General features: G+C 53.1%; 10 protein-coding genes across 10 annotated transcripts; 5 read left to right on the forward strand and 5 right to left on the reverse strand.

Annotated features, from left to right (window-relative positions):
• Positions 1–1,389: 1,389 nt before the first annotated feature.
• Positions 1,390–2,021, forward strand: NECHADRAFT_80290 (uncharacterized protein; the record flags this gene model as incomplete). The annotated part of the gene is made up of 3 exons (XM_003050697.1): positions 1,390–1,678; positions 1,810–1,902; positions 1,966–2,021. 3 exons carry the CDS (start codon positions 1,390–1,392, stop codon positions 2,019–2,021), a joined length of 438 nt encoding a protein of 145 aa, XP_003050743.1.
• Positions 2,022–3,071: 1,050 nt separating this feature from the next.
• Positions 3,072–3,685, reverse strand: NECHADRAFT_41605 (uncharacterized protein; the record flags this gene model as incomplete). The annotated part of the gene is made up of 3 exons (XM_003051071.1): positions 3,072–3,200; positions 3,257–3,419; positions 3,477–3,685. Coding segments are annotated over 3 exons (501 nt in total), but the record flags the coding sequence as incomplete, so codon positions are not given.
• Positions 3,686–6,668: 2,983 nt separating this feature from the next.
• NECHADRAFT_69273 (uncharacterized protein) lies at positions 6,669–8,023 on the reverse strand. Its single transcript, XM_003051072.1, has 5 exons — positions 7,980–8,023; positions 7,852–7,911; positions 7,650–7,744; positions 7,384–7,596; positions 6,669–7,324 (listed from the first exon to the last, which is right to left on the reverse strand). Exons 1-5 carry the CDS (start codon positions 7,984–7,986, stop codon positions 6,938–6,940), a joined length of 762 nt encoding a protein of 253 aa, XP_003051118.1. The 5' UTR covers positions 7,987–8,023; the 3' UTR covers positions 6,669–6,937.
• A 393-nt stretch (positions 8,024–8,416) lies between these two features.
• NECHADRAFT_93506 (uncharacterized protein) lies at positions 8,417–10,108 on the forward strand (the record flags this gene model as incomplete). The annotated part of the gene is made up of 3 exons (XM_003050698.1): positions 8,417–8,452; positions 8,924–9,082; positions 9,140–10,108. The coding sequence occupies 3 exons, from the start codon at positions 8,417–8,419 to the stop codon at positions 10,106–10,108; spliced, it is 1,164 nt and encodes a 387-aa protein (XP_003050744.1).
• Positions 10,109–10,356: 248 nt separating this feature from the next.
• Positions 10,357–11,280, reverse strand: NECHADRAFT_40928 (uncharacterized protein; the record flags this gene model as incomplete). Its single annotated transcript, XM_003051073.1, has 1 exon — positions 10,357–11,280. The coding sequence occupies one exon, from the start codon at positions 11,278–11,280 to the stop codon at positions 10,357–10,359; it is 924 nt and encodes a 307-aa protein (XP_003051119.1).
• A 1,909-nt stretch (positions 11,281–13,189) lies between these two features.
• NECHADRAFT_41913 (uncharacterized protein) lies at positions 13,190–14,131 on the forward strand (the record flags this gene model as incomplete). Its single annotated transcript, XM_003050699.1, has 1 exon — positions 13,190–14,131. One exon carries the CDS (start codon positions 13,190–13,192, stop codon positions 14,129–14,131), a length of 942 nt encoding a protein of 313 aa, XP_003050745.1.
• Positions 14,132–15,573: 1,442 nt separating this feature from the next.
• On the forward strand, positions 15,574–17,851 carry NECHADRAFT_41370 (uncharacterized protein; the record flags this gene model as incomplete). The annotated part of the gene is made up of 3 exons (XM_003050700.1): positions 15,574–15,756; positions 15,803–17,178; positions 17,326–17,851. The coding sequence occupies 3 exons, from the start codon at positions 15,574–15,576 to the stop codon at positions 17,849–17,851; spliced, it is 2,085 nt and encodes a 694-aa protein (XP_003050746.1).
• Positions 17,852–18,210: 359 nt separating this feature from the next.
• Positions 18,211–21,145, reverse strand: NECHADRAFT_100483 (uncharacterized protein). Its single transcript, XM_003051074.1, has 5 exons — positions 20,950–21,145; positions 20,673–20,881; positions 20,433–20,617; positions 19,841–20,382; positions 18,211–19,789 (listed from the first exon to the last, which is right to left on the reverse strand). Exons 1-5 carry the CDS (start codon positions 20,975–20,977, stop codon positions 18,459–18,461), a joined length of 2,295 nt encoding a protein of 764 aa, XP_003051120.1. The 5' UTR covers positions 20,978–21,145; the 3' UTR covers positions 18,211–18,458.
• A 2,746-nt stretch (positions 21,146–23,891) lies between these two features.
• Positions 23,892–25,851, forward strand: NECHADRAFT_61021 (uncharacterized protein). Its single transcript, XM_003050701.1, has one exon. The coding sequence runs from the start codon at positions 24,273–24,275 to the stop codon at positions 25,629–25,631; it is 1,359 nt and encodes a 452-aa protein (XP_003050747.1). The 5' UTR covers positions 23,892–24,272; the 3' UTR covers positions 25,632–25,851.
• A 599-nt stretch (positions 25,852–26,450) lies between these two features.
• NECHADRAFT_93511 (uncharacterized protein) lies at positions 26,451–27,199 on the reverse strand (the record flags this gene model as incomplete). Its single annotated transcript, XM_003051075.1, has 3 exons — positions 26,451–26,633; positions 26,682–27,043; positions 27,151–27,199. The coding sequence occupies 3 exons, from the start codon at positions 27,197–27,199 to the stop codon at positions 26,451–26,453; spliced, it is 594 nt and encodes a 197-aa protein (XP_003051121.1).
• Between the last annotated feature and the right edge of the window lie 140 nt (positions 27,200–27,339).

Here is a 27,339-nt window from a genome sequence, read left to right on the forward strand (position 1 = left end):
AGGGGTTAAAGTTGAGACTGTCGGGGTTGGGGGCCTAAGATATGAAGTCATGACGCATCAATTTTGACGGTTGATCAATACAGACACTTTGCCCGTTGTAGAAACGGCCGGCGAGATGACGGGTTTTTGTTTCAACAGAGAAAAAGACGCCAAAAAAAAGCAAAGGAGACGCGGGCTGCTCCGTCAATGAATCATCATGGGCGCGTTGTGCATGACGTCGAGACGTGTCTGGTGCTGACACGAACACTGCGCGAAGTCCCGTGAATCTGCACACATACGACTCACCGTGTGAATCAAGGTTCAGGTGAGATGATGAATGAGAGGTCAGGAATTGTTCCTCTTGAGAATGTCTTTTGGTGGATTTGAGTGGTAAAGAAAAAGGACAAGAGTTCAGCCGAATGCAAGAGACGAGCTGAGATGATACTGTAACACGGCTCGGAGGTACGCGATCATGTCAGACCTGATCTCACAGAGTTTTTCATAAAAGGAGATGGCCGGTGATGATCGGTCATTGCCGGATTATGTGCATCTCTTGTCACAGAGAAAAGGGGATTGATTGATGATAGGGATCCATGGATAGCATTTGGTCCTTCATCAAACAAAAGGCCGCAACCAGTAAGCCAATGATCATCGTGATGCCGGATATTGTATGTTGATCCGAAGAAAACTGATCCAGGCGACCTTTTGAACGCCACGTCGATCAAAAGAGTCGTCGGCGTGTCCGCGTCAAACCCGACGAATCAGGGTCAAGATGTGCCCCCTGCGCGGCTCTTGGCCATGCGTCCATTACCACCCGCACGAGGTCCCAACTAGAAAAGATTGGATCAGAGAGGCCTACCACAGACTCATTCGGAGTGTTTTTCAAGACGGCACATGACGTCGTGTAAGAACCTTATACCCCATGTCCAGCTGAGCAGGGATCTCAAGAGTGAGCGGGACCCAAGCGCCCGGGGCGGTCTGCATGACTTGACATCCGTTGGGATGGTTGATGTCGATTGCCAAAGAAACAGCCCTGAGGAAATGCGGCTAAAAACTTCAGCGCAGCCAACCACGCGGCGTGTGGGGGAATAGCAAGCCACGCCCAAGCCCCCTGAGATCATCTGGAGTCTGCTGGGACCCCTGTAACAAATAGCGTCAGCTAGAGCGAGGCTGAGGCTGTGCCCGCCACCTCCAATAATAGAACGCATCTGGCATCTTGTGTCGATGACATCCACCTTGGATCAACACCATCTACACACTTGCAACTCCGCTCACAGGCCTCACAGGGCTGCCAGACGAAAGCCTCCCAAACGCACGAGCCTCCTGTTCCCTCACTTCTCACATTCTCTTTCTACACACCCCTCCCCTGGACTCCACGCATCCATCCTTCCTTTGAGCCTAGAACAAATCATGACCTCAGACGAAAAGCCCCCAGTCTTCAATTACATCCTGAGCTTCATCCTCGTAGGGCTCGCGTGGGGCTTCACGACCCCTTTCATCCGCCGGGCCGCCCAGTCGCACAACCCCCCGACGCATCCGGTCCTCGAGAGCCCTGCCGTACAGGCCAGCTGGCTCAAGCCCAAGGTCTACGGGGCATTCTTCGGGGTTGTCGATCTCCTGAGGAACCCTCGTTACGCCATCCCGCTGGTGCTCAACCTCACGGGGAGCGTGTGGTTCTTTCTGCTCATTGGTAAAGCAGGTAAGTCTACTGTCTCTGATAAGCGCCTGTTAGAAGGAGTGTCGATCCTCCCAACTAGTCTAGACCGGCCGAGGTTGACAGGTCGCCACCTCTAACCTTTGTATCAACTGCTAATGATGACAATTGTACAGAATTGAGCCTGACAGTACCCATTGTGAACACTTTGGCGTTTCTATTCACCGTTCTCGGTGATTGGTACGTTGACGGCAAGGTAATCAGCCGAGGTGAGTGTTTTCGATACCCATTATCCAGGGGTTGTCTCTAATCGTCTACTCCAGATACCGCAGTTGGGATGGGTCTCATGCTGGGTGGTATTGCCTTGTGCGTCCAAAGCAAGCGTTGATATATACCAGCATTCTATGTATAACATGTGCTGTTATTATTCTTCATGCACAAATGTCAGTCCGGTGTCTCCGGATTGGTTACCGCCGTTTGCGGCATGTTGATGCGTACTCCACCGTAAAGCCTCCCACGCTTGGAGGCTTTTGTTGAAGATGCAAAAATATACTGTCAATTCAAGTCTTGTAGAAACTATCAATAGCGAAAAATAGTGTATTTTACATGTATGCCTAACTATTCTTGAGTCAGTATTTTGTTATAATTGCAAATTGGACGCACCCCTTAGCACATTGAAGCACCTATATGTCCCCGTCTTACCATGATGCACATACTCGCTTAAAAGCAGGAACAACGCCTTTTCTGGTAAACGGTGCATACAGTAGAGCGCCATAGTATGCACCACGCCAAGAGTATACATTAGCACATAAGGATGTCTATCCAAATATACCAAGTTTTGTCACACCTGTTCATCATCTAGAGGCCAAATGGTCCAAACAAGGCCAGCTAATTGTCCATGTTGATCTCTTACAGCACCTTCACTCCTCATAAAATAGTCAAGCAAGGTAAAGTAATTGTTCATGTTGATTCTTCTGCTCCTGGCAGTAGTTGTATTACAATGGAGCCCAGCCCCATGTTGACCCCCCTTGGAGGAGGAACCCTCTCTATCTCTTTGGATATGATGCCCATACCGGGTTGCAAATGCCAATTTCATGACCGTAAATAAAAAAAAAGGTTCATGAATCTTTCTCGGTCGTAAGAATGTCAAACAGAAAAACACATTTCTCTCTGACCCCCCTTTTTCTCCTTGCGTGTATTTTACCAGTTCCCTGAAAAGAAAAACCCAAAGATATAAGAAAAACTCCGTGCAAAAAATGTTCCGGCCGTTGGGGTTTATCTCGTAAGAATCGTAGGCGTCAAGAATAGAAAATTCGTGTGAGGCGTTGGGGTTGTTGTTTTTTTGTCGGTTCATTCATCAAGTTGTTGTTTGTGTTGTTGCTTCCGGGGTATCTTTGATCGCTTCATCACTTCTTCTCCCCCCCTTCAAGCCATTCGTTCATCGGCGTGCTCGAAGCCAGCGGAGCACGCTTCGAAGGCTGGGGTCTTCGGCCGTCCAGCGGCCCATTCCTTCGTCCGAGGCCTTGAGCTCGGCGTAGATTACTTCGTCGGTGATGGCTGCCAGTTCCTAAACAGAGGCGGTCAGTTGGAAGCCTCCAAAAGAAATCGAGAAGACGGTCGTACCGTTCGAAGTTGGCGGTCGCAGGCTCGGAGTTGCGACTGGTTTCTCGATGGTGAGCCGCTCTGCAGCACCTGTCGTCGGTATTCGACCCATCGTTGCGCTGCCGCCTGACGAAGATAGATCTTCTGCCCCTCGTGTCGTCTTGCGTACGCGTCCAGAAGAACCCTTTACCACAATGGTCAGCCTCGAAAACCCCTTATCCTGCACGAAAAAAACACCTACTGCTTGAGCTCGGCCTTCATCTGCTCGTCCTCGCCACCAGGAGGGTTAGGCACGCTCGTGTCCGCCGCACATTCCAGAATGTGCTGTCCATCCAGTGAACACTGGCGGAGAGCGGCCCAGCCCTCGGTGTAGTAGTCACCCGTGTCCTCGGGGTCGACAGGGGCCGCGGCGATGTAGTACTGCAGCGTTCGGAAATCGGAGAGAACCTCAGCAACCCGTGCTGTGCGAAACTCGTTCACTGTGGGGAGACAAGGGTTTTACGTGTCAGTGCTTCTGAGCTCCTGTAGGGAGGGTCGGGGGGAAGAGATGGGTTGGGAGGGGCGGCGGTGCAAGGCTGCGGCCTGGGGAACCAATTGTTCTCCCAGGAGAGCCGCCAAGGTTGCCGGATACGACGTACATCCGTCCATTGTTATAGAGATTCCGGAGTGGTAGAGAGTGTGTAGAGAAAGATTCAAGAGTTGACTAGGAATGGTTGAGAGTCGTGTGTCGGTCAAGCCAGTAAAGGTCGAGAGATATTCGAAAGGGATATAATTGCGATTTTGTTGTTGCAGAGGAAAGCAAAGTTGGTTAAAAGGTCGAGTGGTAGACGGAGGAAAACAGGCAAGGAAATGATTATAGAGACTTTGTCATGCCGATCACTAGACAATTGAGAGAAGCCGGTTCTTCAAATGCTGCTTGACTGAACAAGTCATAACACGATTCCATCAACCGACTTGGGCATCCTTTTTGTATATCGTGATGGTCCGTCGAAGGCCTCCCGACGGGTAGTCCCCTCCCCCCTTCGGAGAAAAAAAAAACACAAGGAACCACAAGCCTATCCTCCGGAAAGGGCTCCATCTCCTAGAGGAGAACAGACGAAGGAGAGCTGCCAAACAGCCTTTCACTCTTTGCACCCCACCAAAACGGGAGCGAACGGCTACTAGGGGCCACCCCCTCCTTAGCTTAGACACCACAAACGAAGACGACACGACATCCATCACAGAGTGTGAGGGACCCGGCAATTGAGCCAGCCTTCCCCTGCAGGCCACCAGTGAGAGGGTCGGGAGCGGTGCCTCCACCCGGCGGGTGGCAGGGTCATATCCAAGCTGGAAAGGAGCTCAAACACACAGACGACCCTGGACGAGCTGTGGCGAAAACCACTTCTGTCGAACCGACGACCGAAGCCTCGCCCTCAGCCCTATCCCACCCCTGGCAGCAGCATAGTTTAATGCAGGGCCCGTAGGATGGGCACGTCATGGGTCATGGGTCATGCGAGGTGGTGAGGAATTGGGAGCCGTGAATGGTGGACAAGCCACTCTCCGCGATAGGTCTGCATGTCCGAGAGAGTTTCTTGAGGCGTCCTAGAGGCTTCTCCTTGGCTTTTTCGGCCGGCAGATACACCCACAAAGCCTCGTGTCACCACCAACCCTGGATGGGGATAGAGACGCCGAGACGCGATGCTGCTTGTCTGAGCTGCGTGGGTCGGGGGCATTTGCGAATCGAAAGGCGTCGATTCCCTTCTGGTTTCTTTACAAAGCAGAAAGGGCCGGGCTGTGTCCACAAATCTAGAGATAGGTACCGGAGTGTAGTTGCAGGGGTTCCGGAAGAGGGGGGGATTGACCAAGTACCACTTGACAGGCGCGCCAAGTATCGTGCCAAACGTCGATGGTACAAGTTGAAAGGCTAGGGTATGTCGGTTCAGTGCCTGATAGTCCGCAGTCCGGCGCGGACAGACTGACTGCATGTGCATGTGGTGGTGGTGGGTTTCTGCGGTGGGTGGAGTATTTCGTGGTAGTGGCGCCGGCTCAGCTATGTCGAGCCACCCACTAGTCGCGCCAAAAGAGGAAAGGGCTTGGGGCTCTATTGCGGGATAGTCGGCTGGGCGGGACCAATAGGCGCGCGGATGACGCCTAGGGCAACGGTTTGGGGCGAGCTGAGGAGGAGCAGTTTGGAAGAGGTTTGACGCATCTGATTGGTCAGTCGTGGTCGAGTCGCTAGATCTGGTCAAGCCTACGAGAAAGAGGCCGTCTGAAAACAAGAGAGAATGTAACCCTAGGTACACTCAAAAGAAAAATGTGAGGTTGAGAGAAATAAAACAGTCGCTGCGCTGCACTGCACTGTCAGGGGGGTTCCAGCAGGCTGAGTCAAATCCATCGCGGTGACACCGATTATGAGAAATTACAGGTGATGATGATGGAGTTGAGGGTCATGAATGGAGGCGAGAGTGATACAGACAGCTCCCATCATGATGCTGTACTTGCCGAATCGGGTAGGTGTCAAGTGTCCTGACGTCGGCTCAACTCTCGATGCAGGCCTCGTGAGGCGCAGGCTCAAGCGCAGGCACAGACACAGACACACACAAGCTCGAGCGCAATCTCTAGATCTCCTGAAACATTACTACACCATGCATGCATCTTACTGCTTATCATCCATCCTTTCTCCATCTTCCAGCTCGGCCGGGTTCTTTCAACAAAAGCCCGAGATCATAATCGTCCGTTCCCTGCATCCTTTCTGTGATCTAGGCTGGTTCCATCGACGTCAAAGAGCCGCCCGCCAAACTGTGGCGTCACGCTTCTATTGTTTGCATGGCGCCGTTTATTCTTGAGGCCGCCTCTTTTTGTTGTCCCTCAACGTCTTTGCTGCCGCCATTCGCCTCCGCCTCTCTCCAACAGTTCACCCGTTGAAACTAATGTTAGCTGTTTGTACCGTTCGCCTCCCAACGGCCTCATCACGGCTCACCCTTCCCGCTCCCGCTCCCGCTTCCCCCATTGTCTCTTCGTGTGCTTCGCTCTTCTCCTCGATTGGATGTGAAATCTTCTTCTCAGCGCCCCTCGGAGGCTCAAATCGGCGCTTACCGGAGTCAGCCAAACTGCCTCCCAGTCGGTCCCAGTCGGTCCCAGGGACCTCCCAGCCCCCAACCGAGAGACTGGCCAGGGCCCCCCTGTAGACAGATCCGATCGACTGGAATGCCTTTCAGATGCTCCTCTTCAAGCCCCCTCAAGCCTCTTTTCGTAACTCACGACATCCATCACACCCGCACCATTTCCAAGCGCAGAATCGACGCCAGCCATCGTCCACCCTGGGCCCACCACGCCACTCGGGAGCCCTCCTAGTTCCAAGGTCTCGGGCTGCTAGTCCTTGGCGCAAGGCATACTCGCCCACCATTGGGCTATCAGGCGCGCCCATTCACTTGTCAGTTGCTCAAACCGAAATGAAGACCTCGTCAGAATCTATTGCACATGGTTTGGACGCCTACGGAGTACCAGGACCCACGCCAACCACCACGACGGCATCCAAGTTCCTGATCCCCATGATCCATCCCCCTGCATGGCCCACGTTCTTGGAAGCAGCACGCACGTCGTGTCTACTTGCTTGTTGCATTACATGCTGTGAATCAACTTTCTGCCCTTCTAGACCAGGTCCATCGTCTCATTCATCGTCGGCGGCGCTTCTTCTATGATATCATCATTCTCTCTGTCCGCTCAGTCCTTCTCAGCAATGGCTTGTAACCGGTCGTCAATCTCCTCCTCAGTCAAGGTTCTGAATCCTGGGTAGGTTCCCTCCTCACCGTCGGCTCGCGGGCCGCCCACGATACCAATCTCAATCTCTCCCTTCTTGAAATCCATGCTAAGGACGGTGCTCAGCGTCGTAATGGCCAGCTCAACCACATCCTCCCAGGAACCCTCAGCGTGATCCTTGTTGCGCAGCTTCTTCTCGAGGTGGTTCAGCGCTTCCTGCTGCTTCGGGCCCGCCGCGGTGCCCTTGTAGCCGATGTAGTATCCGGCAGGGTCGCACTTGAACAACTGGGGACCATATTCCGAATCGAGTGCGATCAGCGTCGTCGCGACGCCGTAGGGCCGCATGTATGCCTGGGGATGATGTCAGCACATGATTGGCCACTCTGTTTTGACCGCTAGAGCATGCTTACTCGCTGAGTGTAGACCTGGCTGATGTTGGCCAAGCGCTTCGCCAGGGCATCAGCTGGCATCTCGTAGCCGTACTTGTATCGGAACTCTGCCGCCTCGCCCTGGGCCCTTTGAGCAAAAGCTCGGGCATCCGCGATGGATCCTGTAATCACGCATCCGACCGAAGGCGAGATCTGGAAGATGTGGGAGACGGAGGCAGGGTCGATCAGCTTATCCTGTTGCCTGCATCAGTCTTTGATCTCGACATCTCATTCGATTTCCAACATACGGGGACCTTCTTCTGGGACAGGACAACGGCGCAGTCCTTGCCTCTCACACCGACAGACATGATGTTGGCTGCTGTGATCGCCTTGAAGGCGTACTCTGTTCAGGATATCATGTCAGTCTCGGTAATAGTCGCTCGTCAACGTCATCGAACAAGGGAGCATCGTGGGGTTGGCTTTGCTCGGGATCGATGGGGGCTCGCATACCAACTTGATACAACCGACCATTGTCGGCGAAGATGGTGATGTGTCGGTCGTATGCGCCGGCTGTGATAATTGAGGGTTAGCTGAAGCTCAAGATGGATGGATTGCGGGTAGGTGATAGCCTGACGTACCCGACATTGTGGAGGATTCGATGGGTTGTGAAGGTCGGTGTCGGATAAAATTAGGCTGCGAAGCTCAAGCAGAACACTGTAAGTCCTGGATGAGGAGATTCAAGGTGGAGGTTGACGATGTGGTGGTGGAGGGGAGCTGTTGCTGGTAGATGGTAGTCGACGCGTTAGCAGGAGCTTGCCTAGAGGCTAGAGCACACGAGGCAAGCAAGCTCAGTGGGAAGGCTGAGTTGATGCCTCGTTGGATTACTTAAGCCTCAGGCAGAACATTCTGGGTGATAGAATAAAGGACCACCGTTATTTTCATATGTGAGCACCATGTCTCGGGATATAGCATTCCATGATGTTCAAAAAGCGCAATTAATCAATCTCATATATAAGTGATCTATCAATCTTATGATATCCTCATCAAAAAGCTGGTAGTTTAGCCAGCTAATGAAATGCATCAACATACAACTCCCCTCTATAATTATGTCGTCCTAGCTCTTATCTTATCAGCAACCATCCGGCTCCACTTGCGATATCTTCCAGATCCATTCAGAAAAAAGTTGCAGCCAACAAACATCAAAGGAAATCCGGCCCGCAACAACACGACACTCTGCATATCGACCTTGCACTTGCGCTAGAGGTCCTGCCGCCATTGGCAATTCTTACAAACCGCTTCCTTGCCCGTGCTTGGCTGCTATTGGCTCCCATAGGCCAGTGTCAACAACAAGTCCACCGCCCAGCAGCAGCTAGAAGAAAAAATTCAAGACCCCGGCAACCGCGAAAAAAGATCCGGTCCAGGACGCGCAGAGCAGAGAAAAAAAAAGACTGGCTTTTGAGGTCAGAGCTTGGGTCTCTTTGCTGCATCATCCTCCCCTCTCCCTCCCGTTTGTTCCCTAGCTCCTCAGAAACACCATCTCCCACACACAATGTCTTCGTCCACAGGGAACGCGCCAGCGCAGCAGGTGCCAGCGTGGAAGAGACTGGGCCTCAAGCTCAAGCAGCCATCTGCTGCATCCGAGCCCGCAAGCACCCAAAGCTTTGGGCACCCAAGCACAAGCACCACCCATTCGGCCACAAAGAGAAAACTCGACGCCCCGCAGCCTTCCAATTCCTCCCAGGTTGCTAAGCGACCACGCCAGCATGAGACCACGGCAGACCGGAATGGACAATTAAAGAGGCAGAAGTCGGTTACCTTTGCCGACACACCCTCCAGGAGCACAAACGCTGGCGTCACCTCCAAGTTTAATACCCCGACAAAGACCCCCAAGCAGAGCAAGGCCAAGAGCAAAGGCCCCGCCAAGAAGGAAAAGCCCCAGGCTCCCACGGACCTCAAGCCTGCTCTGGAGCACCTGAGACTCTGGAAGACGGCTCGTGATAGCTGGAAGTTCAACAAGATCCACCAGAACAACCTCGTCAAGCACGTTTTCGATGCCGATAAATTCCCCGCCGCCGACATCGACGCCTTCTACGACTACATCCAAGACTTGAAGGGCTTCGGAAGGATGCGCCTGCGAGATACTGCTCGGGAGATTAGGGACCAGGACCAGTCTGAGGGGGCAAAGGCCTTCCCCGAGGGAACCAAGGATCTCGAGGCCACCCAGCAACGGTATGAGACGGTACTTGCCAAGTATCTGGAGAACCAACCCGTAGGGACCAAGAGGAAGGGCTTCACAGAGGTTGACTACCTCTCTGATTCAGACGATGACGCCATTATCATCCAGCGCCTCGTCAAGCGCATGAGAGCTGAGCTGATCATTGAGGAGCTGTCCGACAGCGATGACACTGAGACCAGCACAACCTCCTCTCAGACTATCACCGCTAGCGACAACAACGCCACGACGACTACAGATGCTGATAAGCGTGTCAAGCTCAATGACGGCTCTGGAAAGCGGAAGCGGAAGTTGCGTGTCAACTTGGACGACAGCGACACTAGCAGCTCTGAGTCGGAATCTGACTCTGATTCAGAAAGCGACTCTGATACGAGCAGTAGCGGAAGCTCGTCGTCCGAGTCTGAATCGGAGAATGAAGGTCCTGCTCGGCCTTACCGACGTCCAGGTGAAGAAGACTCGAGCGACTCTTCATCGTCTTCAGACGACACCAGTTCGGAGGAGGACTCGAGCGAGGACGAGTCAGATGACGAGTGAAGTTGATGATACCAGGACACCATGCCATGATAATGAGGGATGATGAGTGTCGGCGTGGTGAGATTGGACAGGCTGTAACAATTTTGTTTGAATACCAGTTCCCTGTTAGATACCCGCGGAACCTGTTTGTCACTCTGCTTGCAGTGGCTTAGTTACTTTTGGATAGGATGAAACATAGATGGATGCTCCAACGAGCACTTTGATAACGGGCTTGCAAGACGCACCTGGCGTTTATTGTGTAAGTGAACCTAGCTGTACAGTTTCGTGAAGCCCTCTGTAGGCGGCTGGAGCCAGTTCTTCTCGTCATAGTCCCTCTCTTGTCCCTCGATGATGTGGAATGTGTAAATGATCCTTCCCTTCTGGCTGGTGTTCCTCTCGCTCTTGTGCAGCAGGTTGCCATGAATAAGAACCAGATCACCAGCCTTGACCTCTCCCGGAACGTACTCGGCCTTGGATTCTGGCGCAGCTCCTCCGTATCCATCCTTTGCCGGGAACCGCGGGCCCTCATTGTCCACCATCTCGGTACCAACATTACCAGCCTTTCGCACCAACCTCTTTTCCACAGGCGCCCAGCGGTGCGATCCAGGTAGGAAACTCAGACATCCATTCTCAAGCGTCGCATCCTCAAGAGCATACCAAAAGCCAACAGCGGAAGGTGGGTTTGTGTACAGAAAAGTCGAGTCCTGGTGAGGAGGCACGGCACCACCAATCTCGGGCTGCTTGCAGATAACCATGCTCTGGAGGCACCGAGGATCCTTGAAGCCGAGGCTCCGGGCGACTGCCGGCGGGCTGACGCTGCCGGCGTCATGGTCAAGCAGACGGGCGAAAGGCGGCGATAGAGCATGCAAATAGTGACCAATCTTGTTAACAGCCCGGGCCTTGGGCTTGACGAGCTTGCCATCGTCATCAAAGGCGTCCTCTTCGAAGAAGAAGCGGACCTTGTCGCCAGAACTAAGGAAGTAGTCGTCGCCAACGTGGTCGCGCTTCTCTCCGGTCGAGAACCGGGTCAAAGGGTGGTCATCGAGGGAAAAGGAGTCGAGAAGGCGATGAGTTTCGTCTAAGAGGGAGGTAACGGTTGAGCTGGAGAGGGCTCCCGGGAGGATGAGATATCCATCACGGTTGAAGGCGTCGAGCTGTTCGGCCGAAAGTCCAGGCGTCGATTCAGTTGCCATTTTGTATGTCTGTTTATATGCGCCGTGATGTTACAAGTCGAAATGGGGATATGGTGAAAGCAGCCGGCAAGTGTCGTTAAAAGAGTTGTAGGTGTTAAGATGAGGTTGGCGATAAGTGAAGTTGATATCTTTGGTTGTGAGTGGCACAAGGTGGGGGAGGGGTCAACCCCGCCTGCAACATCACTTGGATGCCTCACGCCGAGGCAAACAACGTCGAGGCCTCCCAATGCGAAGCTCGATCTATTCGCACTAGTACTAGGTTTCGATGAAAGCCTACCTAATAGCTGGGTGAATAAAAGAGACATCCAGCATGATACACATTCACAATCTTCAGTGACCGACCTAACCGTAAGATAGAGAGTGACAAGATACTCTATAGGAATTATCCTAATTATTTGATCTTCTTATCCTAAGTTAGGATTATGAGAGTCAAATGGAATGATGAGACGCTGATAGGTATTTGCCTAAGCTTCGCCTTAAAGGCATGTCGACCACTACCTCGCCTGCAAGCCTGAAGCTGCTCTCATCCTGCTTACTCCACATCATTAAGTCCATCACCCTGCTCCTCTATGTTCTCGTCGTCACCACTACTGCGAGTGGGAGCAGTGGAAGGTGATGCCTGCACAACCCCATGAACGGACTCGTACTAGCGAACTTAAGCAACAAGGCTATTCAGGGTGCTCTCTAGTCGGGCAAGTCGATCATGGTCGCGTCGGCACGCGGCGGCCCCTTGCTGAAGGGTGCCTATGTCAGACTGCGCTTGCCGGACGGTGCTCTCGATCGCGGCGATGTTGGTCTCCATGTTCGTCAATTGCTTTTTTGTTGTTAGTATCTGGGAAGCTCAATGCGAAAGATGAGATATTACTTACAGGACCCATCGGAACCATGTTAGTGTTGAGTGCAGCTCGAATGCACGTGGCTGAACTTCTCGGTAGAAACGCTTGGGTAGAGATGAATTGCGCTTCTGTTACACAAATTGAGTCAGATAAAATATAAAGGCAATGCAAAAGGACATACATTGTGGGTAGCGGGCAGAGGACATCCAAAAGAAACTCCAAAAAGAACCAAGAGGAACCAAAACAAAAGGAACCAAAAAGAACCTAAACACAAGGTGCCCCGAGTCAGAAGACAGCAAAGGCGCAAACGCCGAAAGGAAGAGATGTAGCGAGCCGGTTGGGAGGATGAGTTGGACGGAAGATGGTAAAGATGAAAGAGGAACAGAGGAGGAGAAAGACGAAAGTAAGAGGAAAAGTTGTGTGCCCCTAAGTCTTAGGATCCTAGGGCAAGGCACATCCTCTCCCGCTCCTGGGTCCTAAGACTTACCTAAAACTACCTAAGTATATGTGCTAGAACCGAGCCTCTCTCACCTTCCCAAGTAACATCGACGACGAGTGCTGAGCCAATGACCCAGACGTGATTGGTGACAGCGCCTTGGGGAATGTGGCTGAATAGAAGAAAGGGGATGCTCCGAGCTAAACAAAGACGCGCAATTGCAGTCAGAAAAGAGATGAAGCCCTCAAGAAGAGGAAGTCAGCAGTTTTTCGAAGTGTCTATGACCAGGCTGGCGACAGGAGTGGCTATCGAAGACGAGTTGCCGTACATAACAGGAGCCCTTTAAGGAGAATAAGCTGGTGCCTTAAACCTGATTCAGCTTATGGAAGCTTAAGAAAAGTGAAACAACATTATGAGATGTGTATTTTGGCACCAGATGAGTGGAGGCTGAGAGCTGTATCATATCCTTCGTGTAAGTGGACAGTGCGTTGCAGAAAATGACACTGTCCTCTTGAAGTGGGTCTGAACTTTTTTTCGTGATGCCTCTAGCTCGTCTTAAATCTTTCACGACGCCAACTCTCATCACCGTGACACACTCTTTCTTCACCCTCGTACGTGACTCTACGGGTGATTCAACATGGCACCTATCGAAGAGACTGGCGATCAATTCGCAGTCCTCCCCATAAAGATCCCAGCGACGCCATCCTACCCAGAAACAGCCATCCACGAGGTTCGCGTCCGACGAAATGCGCCCAAGATCCCAACGGCAAACGATTCACGAAGTCTGTTCCTGAAGAACATCCCCGTGGACAGCACAGAGCCGCACTTTCGCGCTGTCTTTTCAGAGCTTGTTGGCGCCGGGCGCTTCGAGAGCATTGTCTTCGAGGACGAGACTCGGAGGGCGCTCCCAATCGATCCCGCGCAAGCCATAAAGGTCACGGGTTTTGCGCGCAAGAGGAAGCGCGGTGACGTGGAAGCAGAGGAGCAGGACCGTGAAGAGCAGGCGGCTCAGCTGCCACAGATCTGGACTCGTCGAGTCCAGCGGAGTAGTAGCACAGCCATCGTGCTTCTCGCCGACGACAAGAGTGTGCAACTGGTGCTCAAGGCTCTCGCGAAGCTTCAGAAGACAAAGAAGTATCCATCATGGGGCAAGGGCGTGTCTGATGTTGTCCCGGCTCTCGGCTCTTCATGGATTGCCTCCCATCTACAGCTCTCGCGTGTCGACAAGCCAGCCACCCAGAAGGCTGTGCACGCCTTCTTCAACACCTTCAACCGCAAGGAGAAGGAAGCGGCTGAGCTGGCCAAGCGCCTCCGCAACGAGCCCGACGAAGATGGTTTCGTGACAGTGACGCGTGGTGGACGAGCTGCTCCAGCTAGCCGTAACGAGGCTGAGGAGGCCAAGAAGCGAATGATTGAGAAGGACAGCAAGAAGAAGTCAGAAATGAAGGACTTCTACCGCTTCCAGATGAGAGAGAGACGGAAGGCTGAGCAGGTGGCACTGCTCAGGAGATTCCAGGAGGATAAGAAGAAGGTGGACGCGATGAGGGAGAAGAGAGGCAAATTCCGGCCTGAAACATGAAGTCAATTGAGTCAAGAGAGAATCAAGTAAGTCAGCCTGGTGTTTCTTGTCCTTTGACTTGCCCTATGATCTTTCATGATGACGTCGCGGGGCCATCGAAGCATGAGAGAAGTTTGAGGCAACTCGAGCTCCTCTCTGGGTGCCGAAAAAAACCGCGATATTTTAATCTTCTCAACTTGTCTGAGATCTTTTCATTTTTCTTCACTTTAGTGCCGGCCTTTCTACCCTGATAGGAGCTAACTCGGTGGCACAGTAGAATACCGGCTTGACCGGGGCAGAGGCTCAAGTCAAGTTGCCTGGTAAGCTGCATATGTCCTCTGGACGACGACTCGGTTCCATCTGCATGGTGAGAGCCGCGCTGTGGAGAGGCAAAATTTTGACAGATGCCTCCACTACGGATGGAGGCAGAGACGAACTCCTTTGCCAGGCTTCTCCTCAACAACCGAGAAGAATCCTCACGACGGCCCACATGAGGGGATTCCAATGCTACATAGGGGTCCAGGACCCCCAGGAGCCCCAGCAGCCCTAGGTGGGGAGAAACGGTTATCAGGGTAACCCTTGAGGCCGTTGAGCCGTTCCGGCAGCTCGGGTGTTAGCCTTGAGGCTCGTGTGGGCCGGTCACGATGACAAGTGAGGGGGAAGCTTGGATTGGATCCGACGATTGATCGGGCATTGACAGCTGGAGAGGTGTGTAGACGTCAATATAAGCCCCTGCATTGACCACTTGTACCAATTCTTTTTCTGGACTGCTTCGTGTTTTTGTGTCGTGTCTTTTGGCCGTCTCAAGTCAAGGCCTTTATGTGAGGACAACGTCATGATGGACGGGTCCCCTGCAGCAAAAATGTTTGTTGTCTTGACCGCCTCGACCCATTGACCCCTCCGCTCACCCATAGACGCACGTAATAGCTGTGTCTGCTGCATATGGCCCAGTCTCTGCCGTAGAAACGCTGTGATCTGACCGACGGTCTTGTTGCCCAACATGGCGCTCTAGTCGGACGAGTGGACCTGTCGACCCAGGCGACGGCCCGCGGGCAAGACCCCATACTCCAGTTCCAAGGGCATGCGGCTCGAGGGGAGCAAATAGATCATCATGTTCATCCTGCAGTGCCAACTGTCGAGGCTTGTCCCGCCACAGAGTACCTTGAGACCCTGGTAGAGGTGCGGCCTGGACCTTGGGAGCTGGGGCCTTGATGCGGCCCCTGCCTTAGTCATCCGTCCACTTCCTTTGTTCTTCAATGGCTTGGCCACTCGATTTGTTTACTTTGCAACCCCACATAGCAACCAACCCAAACAAAGGAGACCGACCAGGAGCTTCAGCTTTTTCTGCTATATGCGCATTCATTCCCGATCGTTGGGCAGTTTCTTGAAAGAAAGGTCACATCGAAATTAGATTAGGGACATGAGTATCGACGCTCGACATTGCTTCAGTCTCTTCCCTAAGCATGATCGACACCGACAATCTTCGTACAGCGTCGCTGTACATCAACAATCAGCTCCTCTCGAGAGGACTTCTTCGCGATGGCCAGAGCATTGACTTTGCCAGTCCGGCAATGTTTGATGATGAAGCTGCCGCGACAATGGGGCGCATCGTGAGCGTCCTCAACGACTTGATTCTACGGCGCGATGTATGTTGCCTTTTCTCTTCTGCTGAACGTCTACTGACTAGCTCAGCGCGACGCCGAGCATCGCGAATCGCTCTCTGCAACCATGCGAACCCTCCGCGCCGACAACCTCAAGCACACAAACGACATTGCGCGCCTAGCAGAGAAGCACACCGAAGCCAAGAGGAAGCTCGACATCGCCGAGGCGTCCGAGACCTCCCTCAAATCGCAGATGAAGTCGGCTGATGCCGCTATTCGCGGCTTGAAAGAAGAGGTTGCTCGCACAAAGGGATTGGTCGCCCAGGCACGCGCTGCTTGCGCGACTGATGTGCGTCGTCGCGATCGCCAGATTGATACCCTCAAGAAGCAGCTTGGCGAAGCTGGTCGCGCTCGAGGAGCTCGAGGAAACCCTGCCGTGACCTCGATTATCGTCACAGGAGATGTTGGCGAGCAAAAGTCGTCCCCAGCGCGAGGAGGAAGCACACAATCGGATGACTATGATCTGCGCAACGAGACAAACTGTTTCCTGGCCAAGCTGGCCCAGAACCTTAGCGAGGAGAACGAAGCCATCTTGACCATAATGAGGAGGACGATGAAGCAGCTACGCAACATGAGCGGATGGAGCAACGAGAACGAGGATGGCCTCGTCGTTAAGCAAGAGGGCTGGGAGGACATGGCCGCAGAGCTGGACTCTGTGTTGGACCACATGCGGACGATCCTCACCAACCCGTCCTTTGTGCCCATCGAGGAGGTCATGGTCCGCGAGGAGGAAATTAGCCGTCTCAAGGACGGTTGGGTCAAGATGGAAAGCCGCTGGACTGAGGCTGTCCATCTCATTGATGGCTGGCGCAAGCGAATGGCCGCCAATGGAAGGCCCATCTGCGAGGAGGAGCTCCAGATGGGTCTTCGACTCAGCCCTGTGCGCGTTAGAGACGTGGCAGAGACAAGACAGGCGGTTGGACTGAGACTCTCGGCTGTGGCTGAGGAACCCGAGGACGATGGCGACGTCATGAACTCGCCGTGTCCTTCGGCGCACCGCTCTCCTCATATGCAGACCATCGATGAGTATGACCAGGACGACCACGAGAGCGACCCCGAATCCGATTTTGACGACCATGTCCCTGTGGAAGAGTACGATGTGGAGGAGCCCAACGTTCAGATCCTTCAGCAGTCAACAGGAGTGCCCTTTATGCAGCATGGGCCCGACTCTTCACCACTACCAGAACCTCCTCAGATGACGCCTCTACGAGATTCTGCATCAGCAGGCAACCGTGGCTCTGCACGAATCAACAGACATCCCAAGAAGCATGGTGACTATACCACCATTGTCGAGGAAGATACCTGGGAAATGGCCGGATTGGCTGATCCTCTACCCATCCGAGCCAACCGGGATCCTCTGGACCGTGTCTCCTCTGCTTCGTCACTCGAAGAAGTCCTCTTGGTCAAGTCCCCTGAGCCTGCGCCTCAGGTGAGCGAGACAAGGACATCTACTCCTCGCCGAGGAAGTCCCCGACGCAGTGATAATAGAGCGTCTACACCCCAGCAACAAACCCCTCGTCGCAGTGACAGAGCGTCTACTCCTCAACAACAGAGTCCTCGACGAAGCGACAGGGCTTCCACACCTCATCGAGACAGCCCTCGACGCAGCGTAGATCGACCCGACTCTCGATCAGGGACTGCGCCGCCATCTCCTAACCGCTCCCCACGCCGCACCGCCTCCCGCCTTCCATTGCCTCGAAACATCGACCCGGCCCCTCAACAGAGCCCTCTCACAATGGCCACCATTGCCGCCAAGCTGGCTGCTTCTGAGCGCGAGGCCGATGCTGCCCGGGTGCGGGCGAAACTCCGCGCTGCTCGTGGCACCCGTGGCGTCAAGAAACCCACCATCACCAGGTCACAGCCAGAGCCAGAGCAGACCACACAAGAGCAAAGCTCTCCAAGAAACGGGCTAGAGGACGTGGATCCCGTCAAGAGGGATCCCACGCCACCAGCAGATGAGCATCAACTCAAGCCTGAAAAGAGACGGCGTGAACGACGAACAAGCAAGACGGCCTCACGGCGGAGGAGCACCCTAAGCCCTTGGGAGCTGGAGAGCTTGATCACAGGAAAGGTGCAATAGTGATGGGAAACGAAAAAGAAGAAAAAAAAGGGCTTTTCACGTATTGATGACGACGATGCTACGAGTTTGTACGCCTGGGATATCCTTGGGAAAGCTTGGAGCGAAACGAAACATTGGTCTGGCGTTTGGGTGTAAAAGGGGGGATTGCGTGGGCTCATCGACAAAGGGGCCAGTCAAATATGTAGTTTCTCTAATGCATGAGACAATGAATGACACGGGGCGGAAGTTTGTATATCTAGATATTGAGATACTCAGCTAGTTTCTTGGCAATACAACACCTGTCTATATGCCTCATCTGCCCCTAGAAACCGGGAGATATTTATGTGATGAGTTGAACCGGCGTCACGTTGATCTTCAATAGGTACGTAATCATCAATTCCTAAGAACACTTGACAAGAAAATCATCATCCGCGCCTGTCCTCCGTCTGTCTGAGCTCAGAGCTGGCGCATTTGTAAAAGATAGCTTGCCCCTTCCCTTCCCTTCCAGCTTTGCATAGTCCTCATGTTCACATCAAAAGCCAGTAGTAGCATAAAGATCCAGCCCTCAAAGCCCCAATTCTCCCTTAACTCCAATACCAGTCAGTGAGTAGAACCATCCCTCTTCCCTCTACAGCGTGGGGGCCGTGGCAATGAGGGCAGACATGACAGCAACGCCGCCCAGTGCTGCGTAACCGACCACCTCGGCGACACGTCGAAGACGTTTGCTTGGCGGGGCTGCTGCTGCCGCTGGCGTAGAAGCTTCAGCGCGAGCCATCTTGTTGAAACGGCGTCTGAACAGAAGTTGGGTACGGCGCGATCGCTCGCCTCGGAGACGCGCTTCAGCCCGCTTCTCCTCCTCCGGTGTAAGCTGAGAAATGTCGTCGGCCTTTCTCTTCGAAGATTGAGGAGTCTCTGGCAAGTCGTGTGACTCCTCGGGTAGCTTGGGCTCAGCATGCTCAACATTGTGAGCTGGTTCTTCAGCGATATCGCTGGAGGGCACGGCCTTCTCATCAGTTTTCTCGTTGCCGCCCTGAGTCAACTCCAAGGGCTCCTGTTCTCTCTTGTCCGCAGTATTAGCATCAAGACCACCATCGACATCATCCATGGCATCAACAATAGCTGCAGGAGCATCCGTGACGACATCATCGATGCTATCAACAGCACCATCAGCAGCACCATCATTGTTCTTCTTGCTGAGGGAGTACTCATAGGCAGATGATGCCTCCAGAGCGGGCTCTTCTGTGGAAGAAGGCACCTCGGGCTCCTGAGGGGGCGTGTTGAGGAACTCGGCACCAGACTTTGCTAGGTCAGAATCAACCAGCTGGAGTCCTTCGTTAGTGTCGCTGTTGTGCGTTTCCTTCTTTCGCTTGGAGAAAGACGGAACTGGACGCAAACTCTCTTCTTCTAGAGCATGCTTGCGGGGAGGCCTCCGGGAATCTGGGCTGGAAAGAGAAGGACTCTGGGGGACTGGCAGTGCTGTATGGAAGCGGGGCTGAGGCAGCTGCGAGCTACTTGCCATGGACAACGAGTTGGCCTTGTTTGCTTCGCGAGCAGCGAAGAATTCGGGCTTTCCTGTCTTCAGACCCAGCATCTCGGCTCCCGACAACCCCTCCTGGTAAGGGCGGGAGAACAATGGCTGTTGGGGAATAGTCTCCGAGATGGAAGGCAGCCTTGGGTGCACAACCAGGTTCCGTGGCAGGACGGCGATGGGGAAGGGGTTCAAGAGGTAATCCATCTGGGGCTTGGCTGTTCCACGGTTGACTGGTTGAGATTGTTCCGGTGCCGGTGCTGCCAAGGGCGTGGCCTGAATCTCCTTGGCAAAGCTGGGGATTGAGGAAGTCACAGTTACGCGGCTCCCGGCTTGCGAAAACTCCCAAATGTGGCCGGCGTCCTCTGGGTCCTCCTGGTCCTCCTGGTCCTCCGGATCATCCGACTCGTCCAGAGGGTCTTCGCAGTTGTCTAAAAACAAGTCAATACTGGCCAGAGCATCGAATTCTTGGTGATCCATACACTCGTCCTCCTCGAACTCATCACGCTCCTCAAAGTCTCGCTCGCTCATGTCGTCCGAATCTTCCTCTATCTCATGCATGAGGACAGACACGGGAGAGAATCCAGCGCTCTCGTCATCAGATTCAGTTCCAGGCAAACTCTCCGTATCCATATCTGTCGACTGTGTCAGGTTGAAATCGTCGACATTTGAGAGTGACCAGGGGCCACGGGGCGAGTGAGGAGCATCATATTCGGAATCCTCCGTCGGGATAGGAACAGATACGTGAGCCTGAGTTCTCGTCACATCTGAATCAGGCTTTGTGATGGGAGAAAACAAAGCCTGGTGATCTATCTCACCCCTCACGTTGGACAGGGGATATTGATCCTTGGTCGTCAGATCGATTGGGGACTCGCTGGGAGACGATGCAGGAAATGCGGCGGGGAAAATCTTCATGGTTCGCAGGACTTCGTAGCTCTCGCGGACTTGTTCGTCTTTCTCGCTGTCCGAATATTCCACGTCAGTGTCATCAGGAACACTGAAAACCTTGGGTCGATCCTCAGGGCTGAGGGGATGGTTAGCTTTTCGGATTAAATGGGAAGGGGCAGAGCTTACTCGACGGTGCCGAATTCTAGCCGGGCCTTCATCGTGCAGGGAGGATATCGTTCCATGCCTCTCTCAATGGGAATTCCAAACTTTACCATGTCGCCGGTGGTCACGGTGGAGTAAGAGCCTCGAAGCAGTCGCTGCTCGTTCTTGAAGGTGCCGTGGAGGGATCCGTTGTCCTTTATGTACACCTTCTGTTGAAAGGCCACATCAGCATAGGAAACCACAAAGTTTAAAAGAAAAGCTTACCTGCTTGTCGACGTCAAGCTTGAGTTCAGCATGCGTGCGGGACATGACAGCCGAGTCGAACCATGCATTGTTCTTTGCAGCCTCAAAGGTCGAGTTTCGCTTGCTCGTGCGCCCGATCGCAATGGTAGGCTTCTCTTTGGTGAGGAAGAAGCGGCGATCAGGAAAAGCGAAGTCGGATGGGGGGTCGATGCTTTCGAGCGTGACCAGCACTGGCAAGGGTTAGGAGATGCTTCGACACTGGAGGATATTGGGGTTAGATTTTGGAGTTTCACCATACCTTCGTCGCGATACTGAGGCACCGCCATTCTGATTAAACTCGGAGCGCGATGCAGCCGTGAACACGAAGAGGTCAAGATGTGGTTGATTTATCAAAGTGGTGATGGGGGTATCTCGACGCAGCGCAGTGCAGTGCAGGCGTCTCCCGCTGAGGCGTACAGGTTAACGACGTCAGCGGGGCCGAGGATGGGGCAGGTAAGGCAGAGTAGAGTATGAGGCCGAGACCATGCGCAAAGGAAGAAGAAGAGGCCGCGGAGATGAAGATGGAGGGAATGAGGAGAAGATGAGAAAAGAAGGCACAATCAAGATGAATGCAAGAGTAAGAGAGGGCGAGCGGATAGGTGACTTGTGAGGTGCTGAGAAGGGTCGAAGGTGAATCCGATCGAGGTGGGGCAGAGGTGCTGCGGTATCAGGCAGAAGGCAGACAGGTGACTGAGGGAGGTCCCGCAGGCAGCGATAAGCGGCTTATCGGAGCTCGGCGGGGGAGGTAGTTGGGTGGAGGGGTGATTGCGCACAGTGTGGCACACGGTTTGTCGAAGGATGCTGGAACGACTTTCTGCCTTTTGTCTACCTATGGAAAGCAATGATATTTTATCATGATAAATTGATCTTGGTTAATATTTAACATAAAACCTTTTCATCCAATACTTACTACAAACTTGTGCAATTAATGACTGCTATCACTTGACATCATACATTCCGATATGCTGCTGGTATGGTACAGTGTAAACAGCCTGCTTGGGAGCTCCCTTCACACGGAGACCACCCATGTCCCTGGCTCGGAGCACCTGGATGTCTTGAAAGTATAACAGCTCCTACCTACCTCAGTCCCGGGTAAGCTGGCATTCAGTACACGGAGAAATTATTCTTAGAATTATGACTTCTTAAGAAGAGAGTTCATGTCGCCTTTTCTTTGGGAGGCTTAAACAAAGAAGCCCCATCGTTTAAGAGCCCGAGTGTTGGGAGCTTCTCAGTGCAGGGAGTCCATACTTTAAGTGGTTTTAGGGTCTCAGCAGCTAAGCCTATTAGCTTGGCAAGTGGGCGTATGCATGGGGGCGCACTGTACATGACAGCACGGACTGCCGAGACAGCCTCGATTTAGACGGATGAGGAGATGGATGATTCTCTCACTCGGCTTGAATTGCAATCTACCTGGATGGATACACAGGGTACGAGGCCCCTAAAAACACAAACTTCGAGTATAAAGTCCAGGACTCGGTTCAAGTAAGCGGGACTTTGCATTTTACCTCAGCGAGCAACCAGAGCTGACATGATGGGTTCGATGCGAGGGTCGGACCGACGGTAACGAAGCAAACAGGCAGGTCTAGGACAGAGATACCGCACAGTACGCAAATGGATCACAAAAGACGATGGATGGTATCTGTAAGTGGGCTACGGATTTCAAGCTAACATAAATGCGGCATGGCAGGTCGCTCTGGAGCCATCTCATCAATAATGCTACTGTAGATGATGAGCACCTGATGCTCGCTTGCTATCTGAAGTGGACTCCCTCCCCCGCCGCGCCACCACAACACCTATCCATCTCGACCACTGGCCAGTTGACTCAGGCTCAGGCTTCAAGAGGGGAATATGGTTCGCAATAATCGTAAAAGGCATCTCCCTTGCGTTGAGTGATGCGAGCATGACCGTGCAAACCGGCAGGCTTTCACATACGGCATAAAGCCGCAATCAATGAATATGGTTCACGGCCAACCCTGGCCCCTGAACAGACAACTCGATGCGGCCTCCGGATTGAAGCCTCCGTGCTCGAGCCGTTCTATGGCCAGTTTCACAAGGCAAACCCCTTGCTTCCCTATCCCCTGTTTCCTGTGGCATTTCTTGTCCGTCGCCTATTGAAAAGCTACACGCCCCGATTCCCGCCCTCCACGGATGCCAACTCATTCAGGCCCGAAAGAAAGCGACTTCAGCTCACATCCAGAGAAAAGCTTGTCACATGTCGGCTGACGAGCCAGCGGAGTAACGCTGCCTGATGACCCAACAAGACAGCCTGAGAACAGACACGAGCTCATCGACTGGCCATGAGCGCGCAATTTTCTGTCTCATCGTCCCGTGCTTTTTCGTCGGCTTTTCCGCCCGGAATCAGAGCAGAAACCCATCTCGGCTGGTCGTGACAACGGCCTAGAACCCTATTCCTCCCGGGGCTTGCTTCTGCTGTTCAGGTGGTCTTTTGCCAATAACTAGCGGCCCGCAGTCACACCACCGCCTTCATCGCCAGTTTCCTTCTCGCCCGGACAAAGCCGCAAAACATCGCAGGATATTCTTAAGCGATAACGGGAATTTGGTAGTAGATGTGCACATATCTATCAGCCAGGGATCCAGTCGCGTAAAGTGATCATCGATGACGCTGTTCAAGACAAGGGTTATTGATGGGAGGCACTTGCTAACGAGTGGAGCAGCGGGCGAGTGGGACGAAACAGCGGGGGCTGCCGGATGTCTCTAGCGGTTCCCTGACCCTTTTTCTGGGGACAGGCGTTGGATGTTGTCATGATGGGGCCAAGGTCAAGCCCAGGAACAACGGCTTGAGAAGCCTTCGTAGGAGAGGAACTGGCAAAGATCTCACAAGCAACTTGGGAGTCATCGCCCGAGATCTAAGGGAATCTAGAAAGCTCCAGGTACGCTTATCTAGACGCATTACCAAGCCCATAACTGTCGTGCATGATTGCATCCAGTGATGCATGACAACCAGACGTGGACAGACAGCTTCGCCGGGGTTCGCCACTGGAGCCCTGACATTTCTCAGCGGCTGATCTTGACTGGCTCGTGCTCTGGGCCCTGACCCAGGCCCCCTTCCCGGACCAGGCCAGGGTCGCCACACCAGCTCACGTTCCTCCGCCACGCCACAACCCAGTTCTCCTTGATTTAAGAAATATTCATCTCTGTGCGCTTCCAGTCTTGTTCTTCTGCTCTCTCCCTTTTTCAACCCACAAGGTGCGCCTCTTTGTTAACACCTATCCCCGAAACTCTGATCGAATCACCCTCATGGACTTTATGCCTCGCTACGCTTATAAAGTTGTCCAAGCCCCCGTCTATTGTTCCCATCTCAGTCGACCCAGACCGAAAGCCATACCCAAGTGACAGAGTTTGTCAGACTCTTTCACGACGAGGATCACTTGCCGCACAGCTTTCGACTTGCTGAAACGCTATTAAACTTGCTTATATTCTGGCTACGCCCTTTGCAAGTTTTCCTCGTCGGCTTACACATTACACAACTCTTCAGCATCACTCAACAGACTCGTCCACGGACCATCCCAGCGAATCCACTCGAGCACTAATTAATCGATTTGCCAAGCAACCACCGACAAAATGATGAACCACGCCCGAGTCAAGGCCCTCAAGGGCGACGGAAAGACCGTCTCCAAAAAAGCCATCAAGTCTGGTCGCGCTTCTGCTAGCCAGACCCCTCGAAGCTCCCCCTTCGCCTCTCTTCTGACGTCACCTGCGCATTCCACAGCCCCCAGCAGGGCCGCCTCTGACCTGAGCGAGGACGACTACGATTTTGACGACACTGTTAGCACGCATTCCGGTAGCTCTCTAGTCGAAACCAACGAGGATGGTACCAGCACCTTTGACGCCAAGCAGCTCATCGAGGAGCTTCAGGATCGCAAGCACAACAACAGCGACACCCGAAACCAGCTATTGGAATTGTACATCAAGGTTCTTCGAAGTCGCTACGGTCCCTCCACACACGAATGGCTTGACGAGTCGGCCAATGCCCTCGCCGAGCTTTTCCTTCGAGGCGCCAACCGTGGACTGGAAGCCAGGGAGCGTCTGCTCAACTTGCAGTCATACATCCTGACCCTGAGCACTACCGAAGACGCCGACGTTTACGAGCATGCCGAAGCAACCCTCAAGCAGATTGTGGCCGACGACGATGACGAGGAATGCAAGGCATATGGCATCTACGCTCTGTGCTTTACAGCGCTGTATGGTGGTGGCGGCGAGAATGAAGCTTTGGATCTGCTCGACTACCTGAACACCATCATCGAGTCTGATGGTGAACACATTGATGCTTATGACAATGGCTTCATTGTTGCAGCAGCCCTTCAGGGCTGGGCCTTTGTGGCCAGTCATGTTGATGACTTTTCCTACGCGGCGCTGATGGCCCTGGACGGATTCTACGATCAGCTGGACAGTGTCGACGTCGGAGTCCAATCCAACGCTGCAGCATGCATCGCTCTCATCTTTGAAGCGGCCCGAAACCATGAAGAGGAAACTGGAGAGACCTGGGAGTTGCCCGTCAACCCCGAAAAGCTTACTGGTCGCATGACAGAGCTCGCCAAGCAGAGCTCAAAGTCTGTTTCCAAGAAGGACCGTCGTGACCTTCGTGATAGTCTCATCAGTGCTATCACCTCTCTTGAGAAGGGAGTCGGTCCCGGGTACTCGTCCGCTGGATATGCGCCCCAGAAGAGTGATAAGAGGCCTACCAACAAGACGAACGAGGATGGTGTAGTCGAGTTTGGATACCGCCACAAGCTCCGCCTCGGCAACTACGTTGCCGTGATCGACTCGTGGTCACTCTCCTCTCGGATCAACATGATGAAGCTCATTTTTGGTGGGCATCTGCAGAAGCACATCTTTGAGAACCCAGTCGTTTCAGAGTGTCTCAGTGACGCTGACTTTAGCGACCAAGGTCCCGTGGTTAAGAAGCCCGCGAAGAGATAAATTCAGAATGGATGGAGTATTATTGGGTTGTTTTTTTCGTTGGCGTTCTTGTTGGGCATTTGAGCGAGAATCAGTCTCGCTGTAAAGTACATGACCACGAACCATCTCGTAGGTACAGTTATGTCGGTTTCCCAAACCTATGTGTCCTAGAGACCATAGAGACTTGGACTATGCAATATATGTTTTATAGGCATTATTTAGTTCAAACAGTTTCTTTACAGTTCCACTTTCGTGTGTGCCGCCGTTCAGTATACCTACTTCCTCAACCACTGGTTTCTACAATGAACGTTCTTTTCCATATGCATGGCAGTTATTGTACAACCTTGCTAAAGCTTCGTACAGTTTCTCACTTGTCATGCATCAAGGCAATTAGGCACAGTGATCAGATGTTCACCCAAGGCGACACTTCTTCCCCCAACTATGGGCGTACTCTTCATGATGGAGGACTTGGCGCACCGGGTCCCCACTCTGGTTCATGAAGGCCATCACGCATCTTTCCATGTGGGTGTGGCGAGAACACCAAGTCTTAGTTGATATGCCGTTTTGCTTACATGGCACCTCATCTGCGGCGAGATCGACCGCATATCATGGCCCGTTGTGTGTTGTATTGAGTATTGGTGAGGGAAAGGTTAAGGTGTTGCTTGCAGGTGCCATTGGGTCACCAGATGAATGCACACAATCATAATGTATTAATACTGATGTCTTTCTCTCTATGTAAAGAATCCAACCGAAACGCCATGCCCTTTCTTATTATAGTGACCTAGACAATTAATGTGCGTAATGAAAAACCGTCCAAGGACGTTGGGTAGAGATGCTCTCTTAAGCATCGAGCGGGTCCGCCAAGAAATCGTAGCCCTCCTCGGGAGGAAGAAGATACGCTGAGAGGACAAGTCCTGCGGCACCGAGGAGGCAGATGATGGCGCTGACAGTGCTCAGATAGAAGGAGGCGTCCAGATTCCATCCAGGGATGGTGAATTGGTCGTCGTTATCGTAAAGGTAAGCCTTCCCTAGTTAGCATATCCTTCATGTTCCTGAAACCGGTGGACTTACAACGATGGAGATGGTGATGAATTCAACAATAGCGACCAAAGTCATCATGCTTCCAACAAAAGGCCATCCCGTCTCTCGCTTGTACTTGCCACCGCTCATGATGACGACGAAAGTCACCAAGCCTCCCAAACAGAGAATGGTAGCGAACGAAGCCATGAATCCAACCGTCCTCCACAGAGAGCAAAAGTAGCGCTCCCCTTGACACAACTCCTTGGGTGGAAAGTCCATGCATTGTGGTTCGGTCAGAGTCGAACAACTCTTGTGCAGGCCGATGTGCTTCTCGACAGTCTCGCCGCTAGCGGTCGTGACGGAGTAGCTGACCCAGTTGGGCAGCCAGATCGAAGTCACAATCATGACAGTCGCTGTTGCGCGTTAGTGATGTTCGTCTGGTGATGTTTCACAGAGTGGAGGGTCTCGAACGACGTCATAGAAGATGGCGTGTGGCGGGGGGAGTATGGGGCAAACGTACCGGCCGCAAAGGCTACCAGGGCCGATGTGTAGATGGAGACTCGAGTCATCGCAATATCTATCGAGGCAGCTGTCGTCGAGAGTGAAAAGAGAGGTAAAAGGTTGCGTGGGAGGTGGAAGAGGAAATGTTGGTGCCTGTTGGCCTGTGATGGTCGGCTTGAAACAGGGAATGGGCGCGTGGCTGGTGGAG

This window comes from Fusarium vanettenii, assembly GCF_000151355.1.
Source record: "Fusarium vanettenii 77-13-4 chromosome 5 genomic scaffold NECHAsca_5_chr5_3_0, whole genome shotgun sequence".
NCBI lineage: Eukaryota > Fungi > Ascomycota > Sordariomycetes > Hypocreales > Nectriaceae > Fusarium > Fusarium vanettenii.

Excerpts from the sequence above, each read along its gene's own strand:
- NECHADRAFT_69273 (XM_003051072.1), bottom strand. Across the intron at positions 7,745-7,851 it reads TGGTCGGTTGTATCAAGTTG|AGTACGCCTTCAAGGCGATC; the intron begins GTATGCGAGCCC and ends TATCCTGAACAG. Across the intron at positions 7,325-7,383 it reads GCCAGGTCTACACTCAGCGA|GCATACATGCGGCCCTACGG; the intron begins GTAAGCATGCTC and ends CATCATCCCCAG.
- NECHADRAFT_100483 (XM_003051074.1), bottom strand. The coding sequence starts at position 20,977 with ATGGCGGTGCCTCAGTATCGCGACGAAG. Across the intron at positions 20,882-20,949 it reads GCCTCAGTATCGCGACGAAG|TGCTGGTCACGCTCGAAAGC; the intron begins GTATGGTGAAAC and ends AACCCTTGCCAG. Across the intron at positions 19,790-19,840 it reads TGAGTTCGAGGAGGACGAGT|ACAACTGCGAAGACCCTCTG; the intron begins GTATGGATCACC and ends ACTTGTTTTTAG.
- NECHADRAFT_61021 (XM_003050701.1), top strand. The coding sequence starts at position 24,273 with ATGATGAACCACGCCCGAGTCAAGGCCCTCAAGGGCGACGGAAAGACC.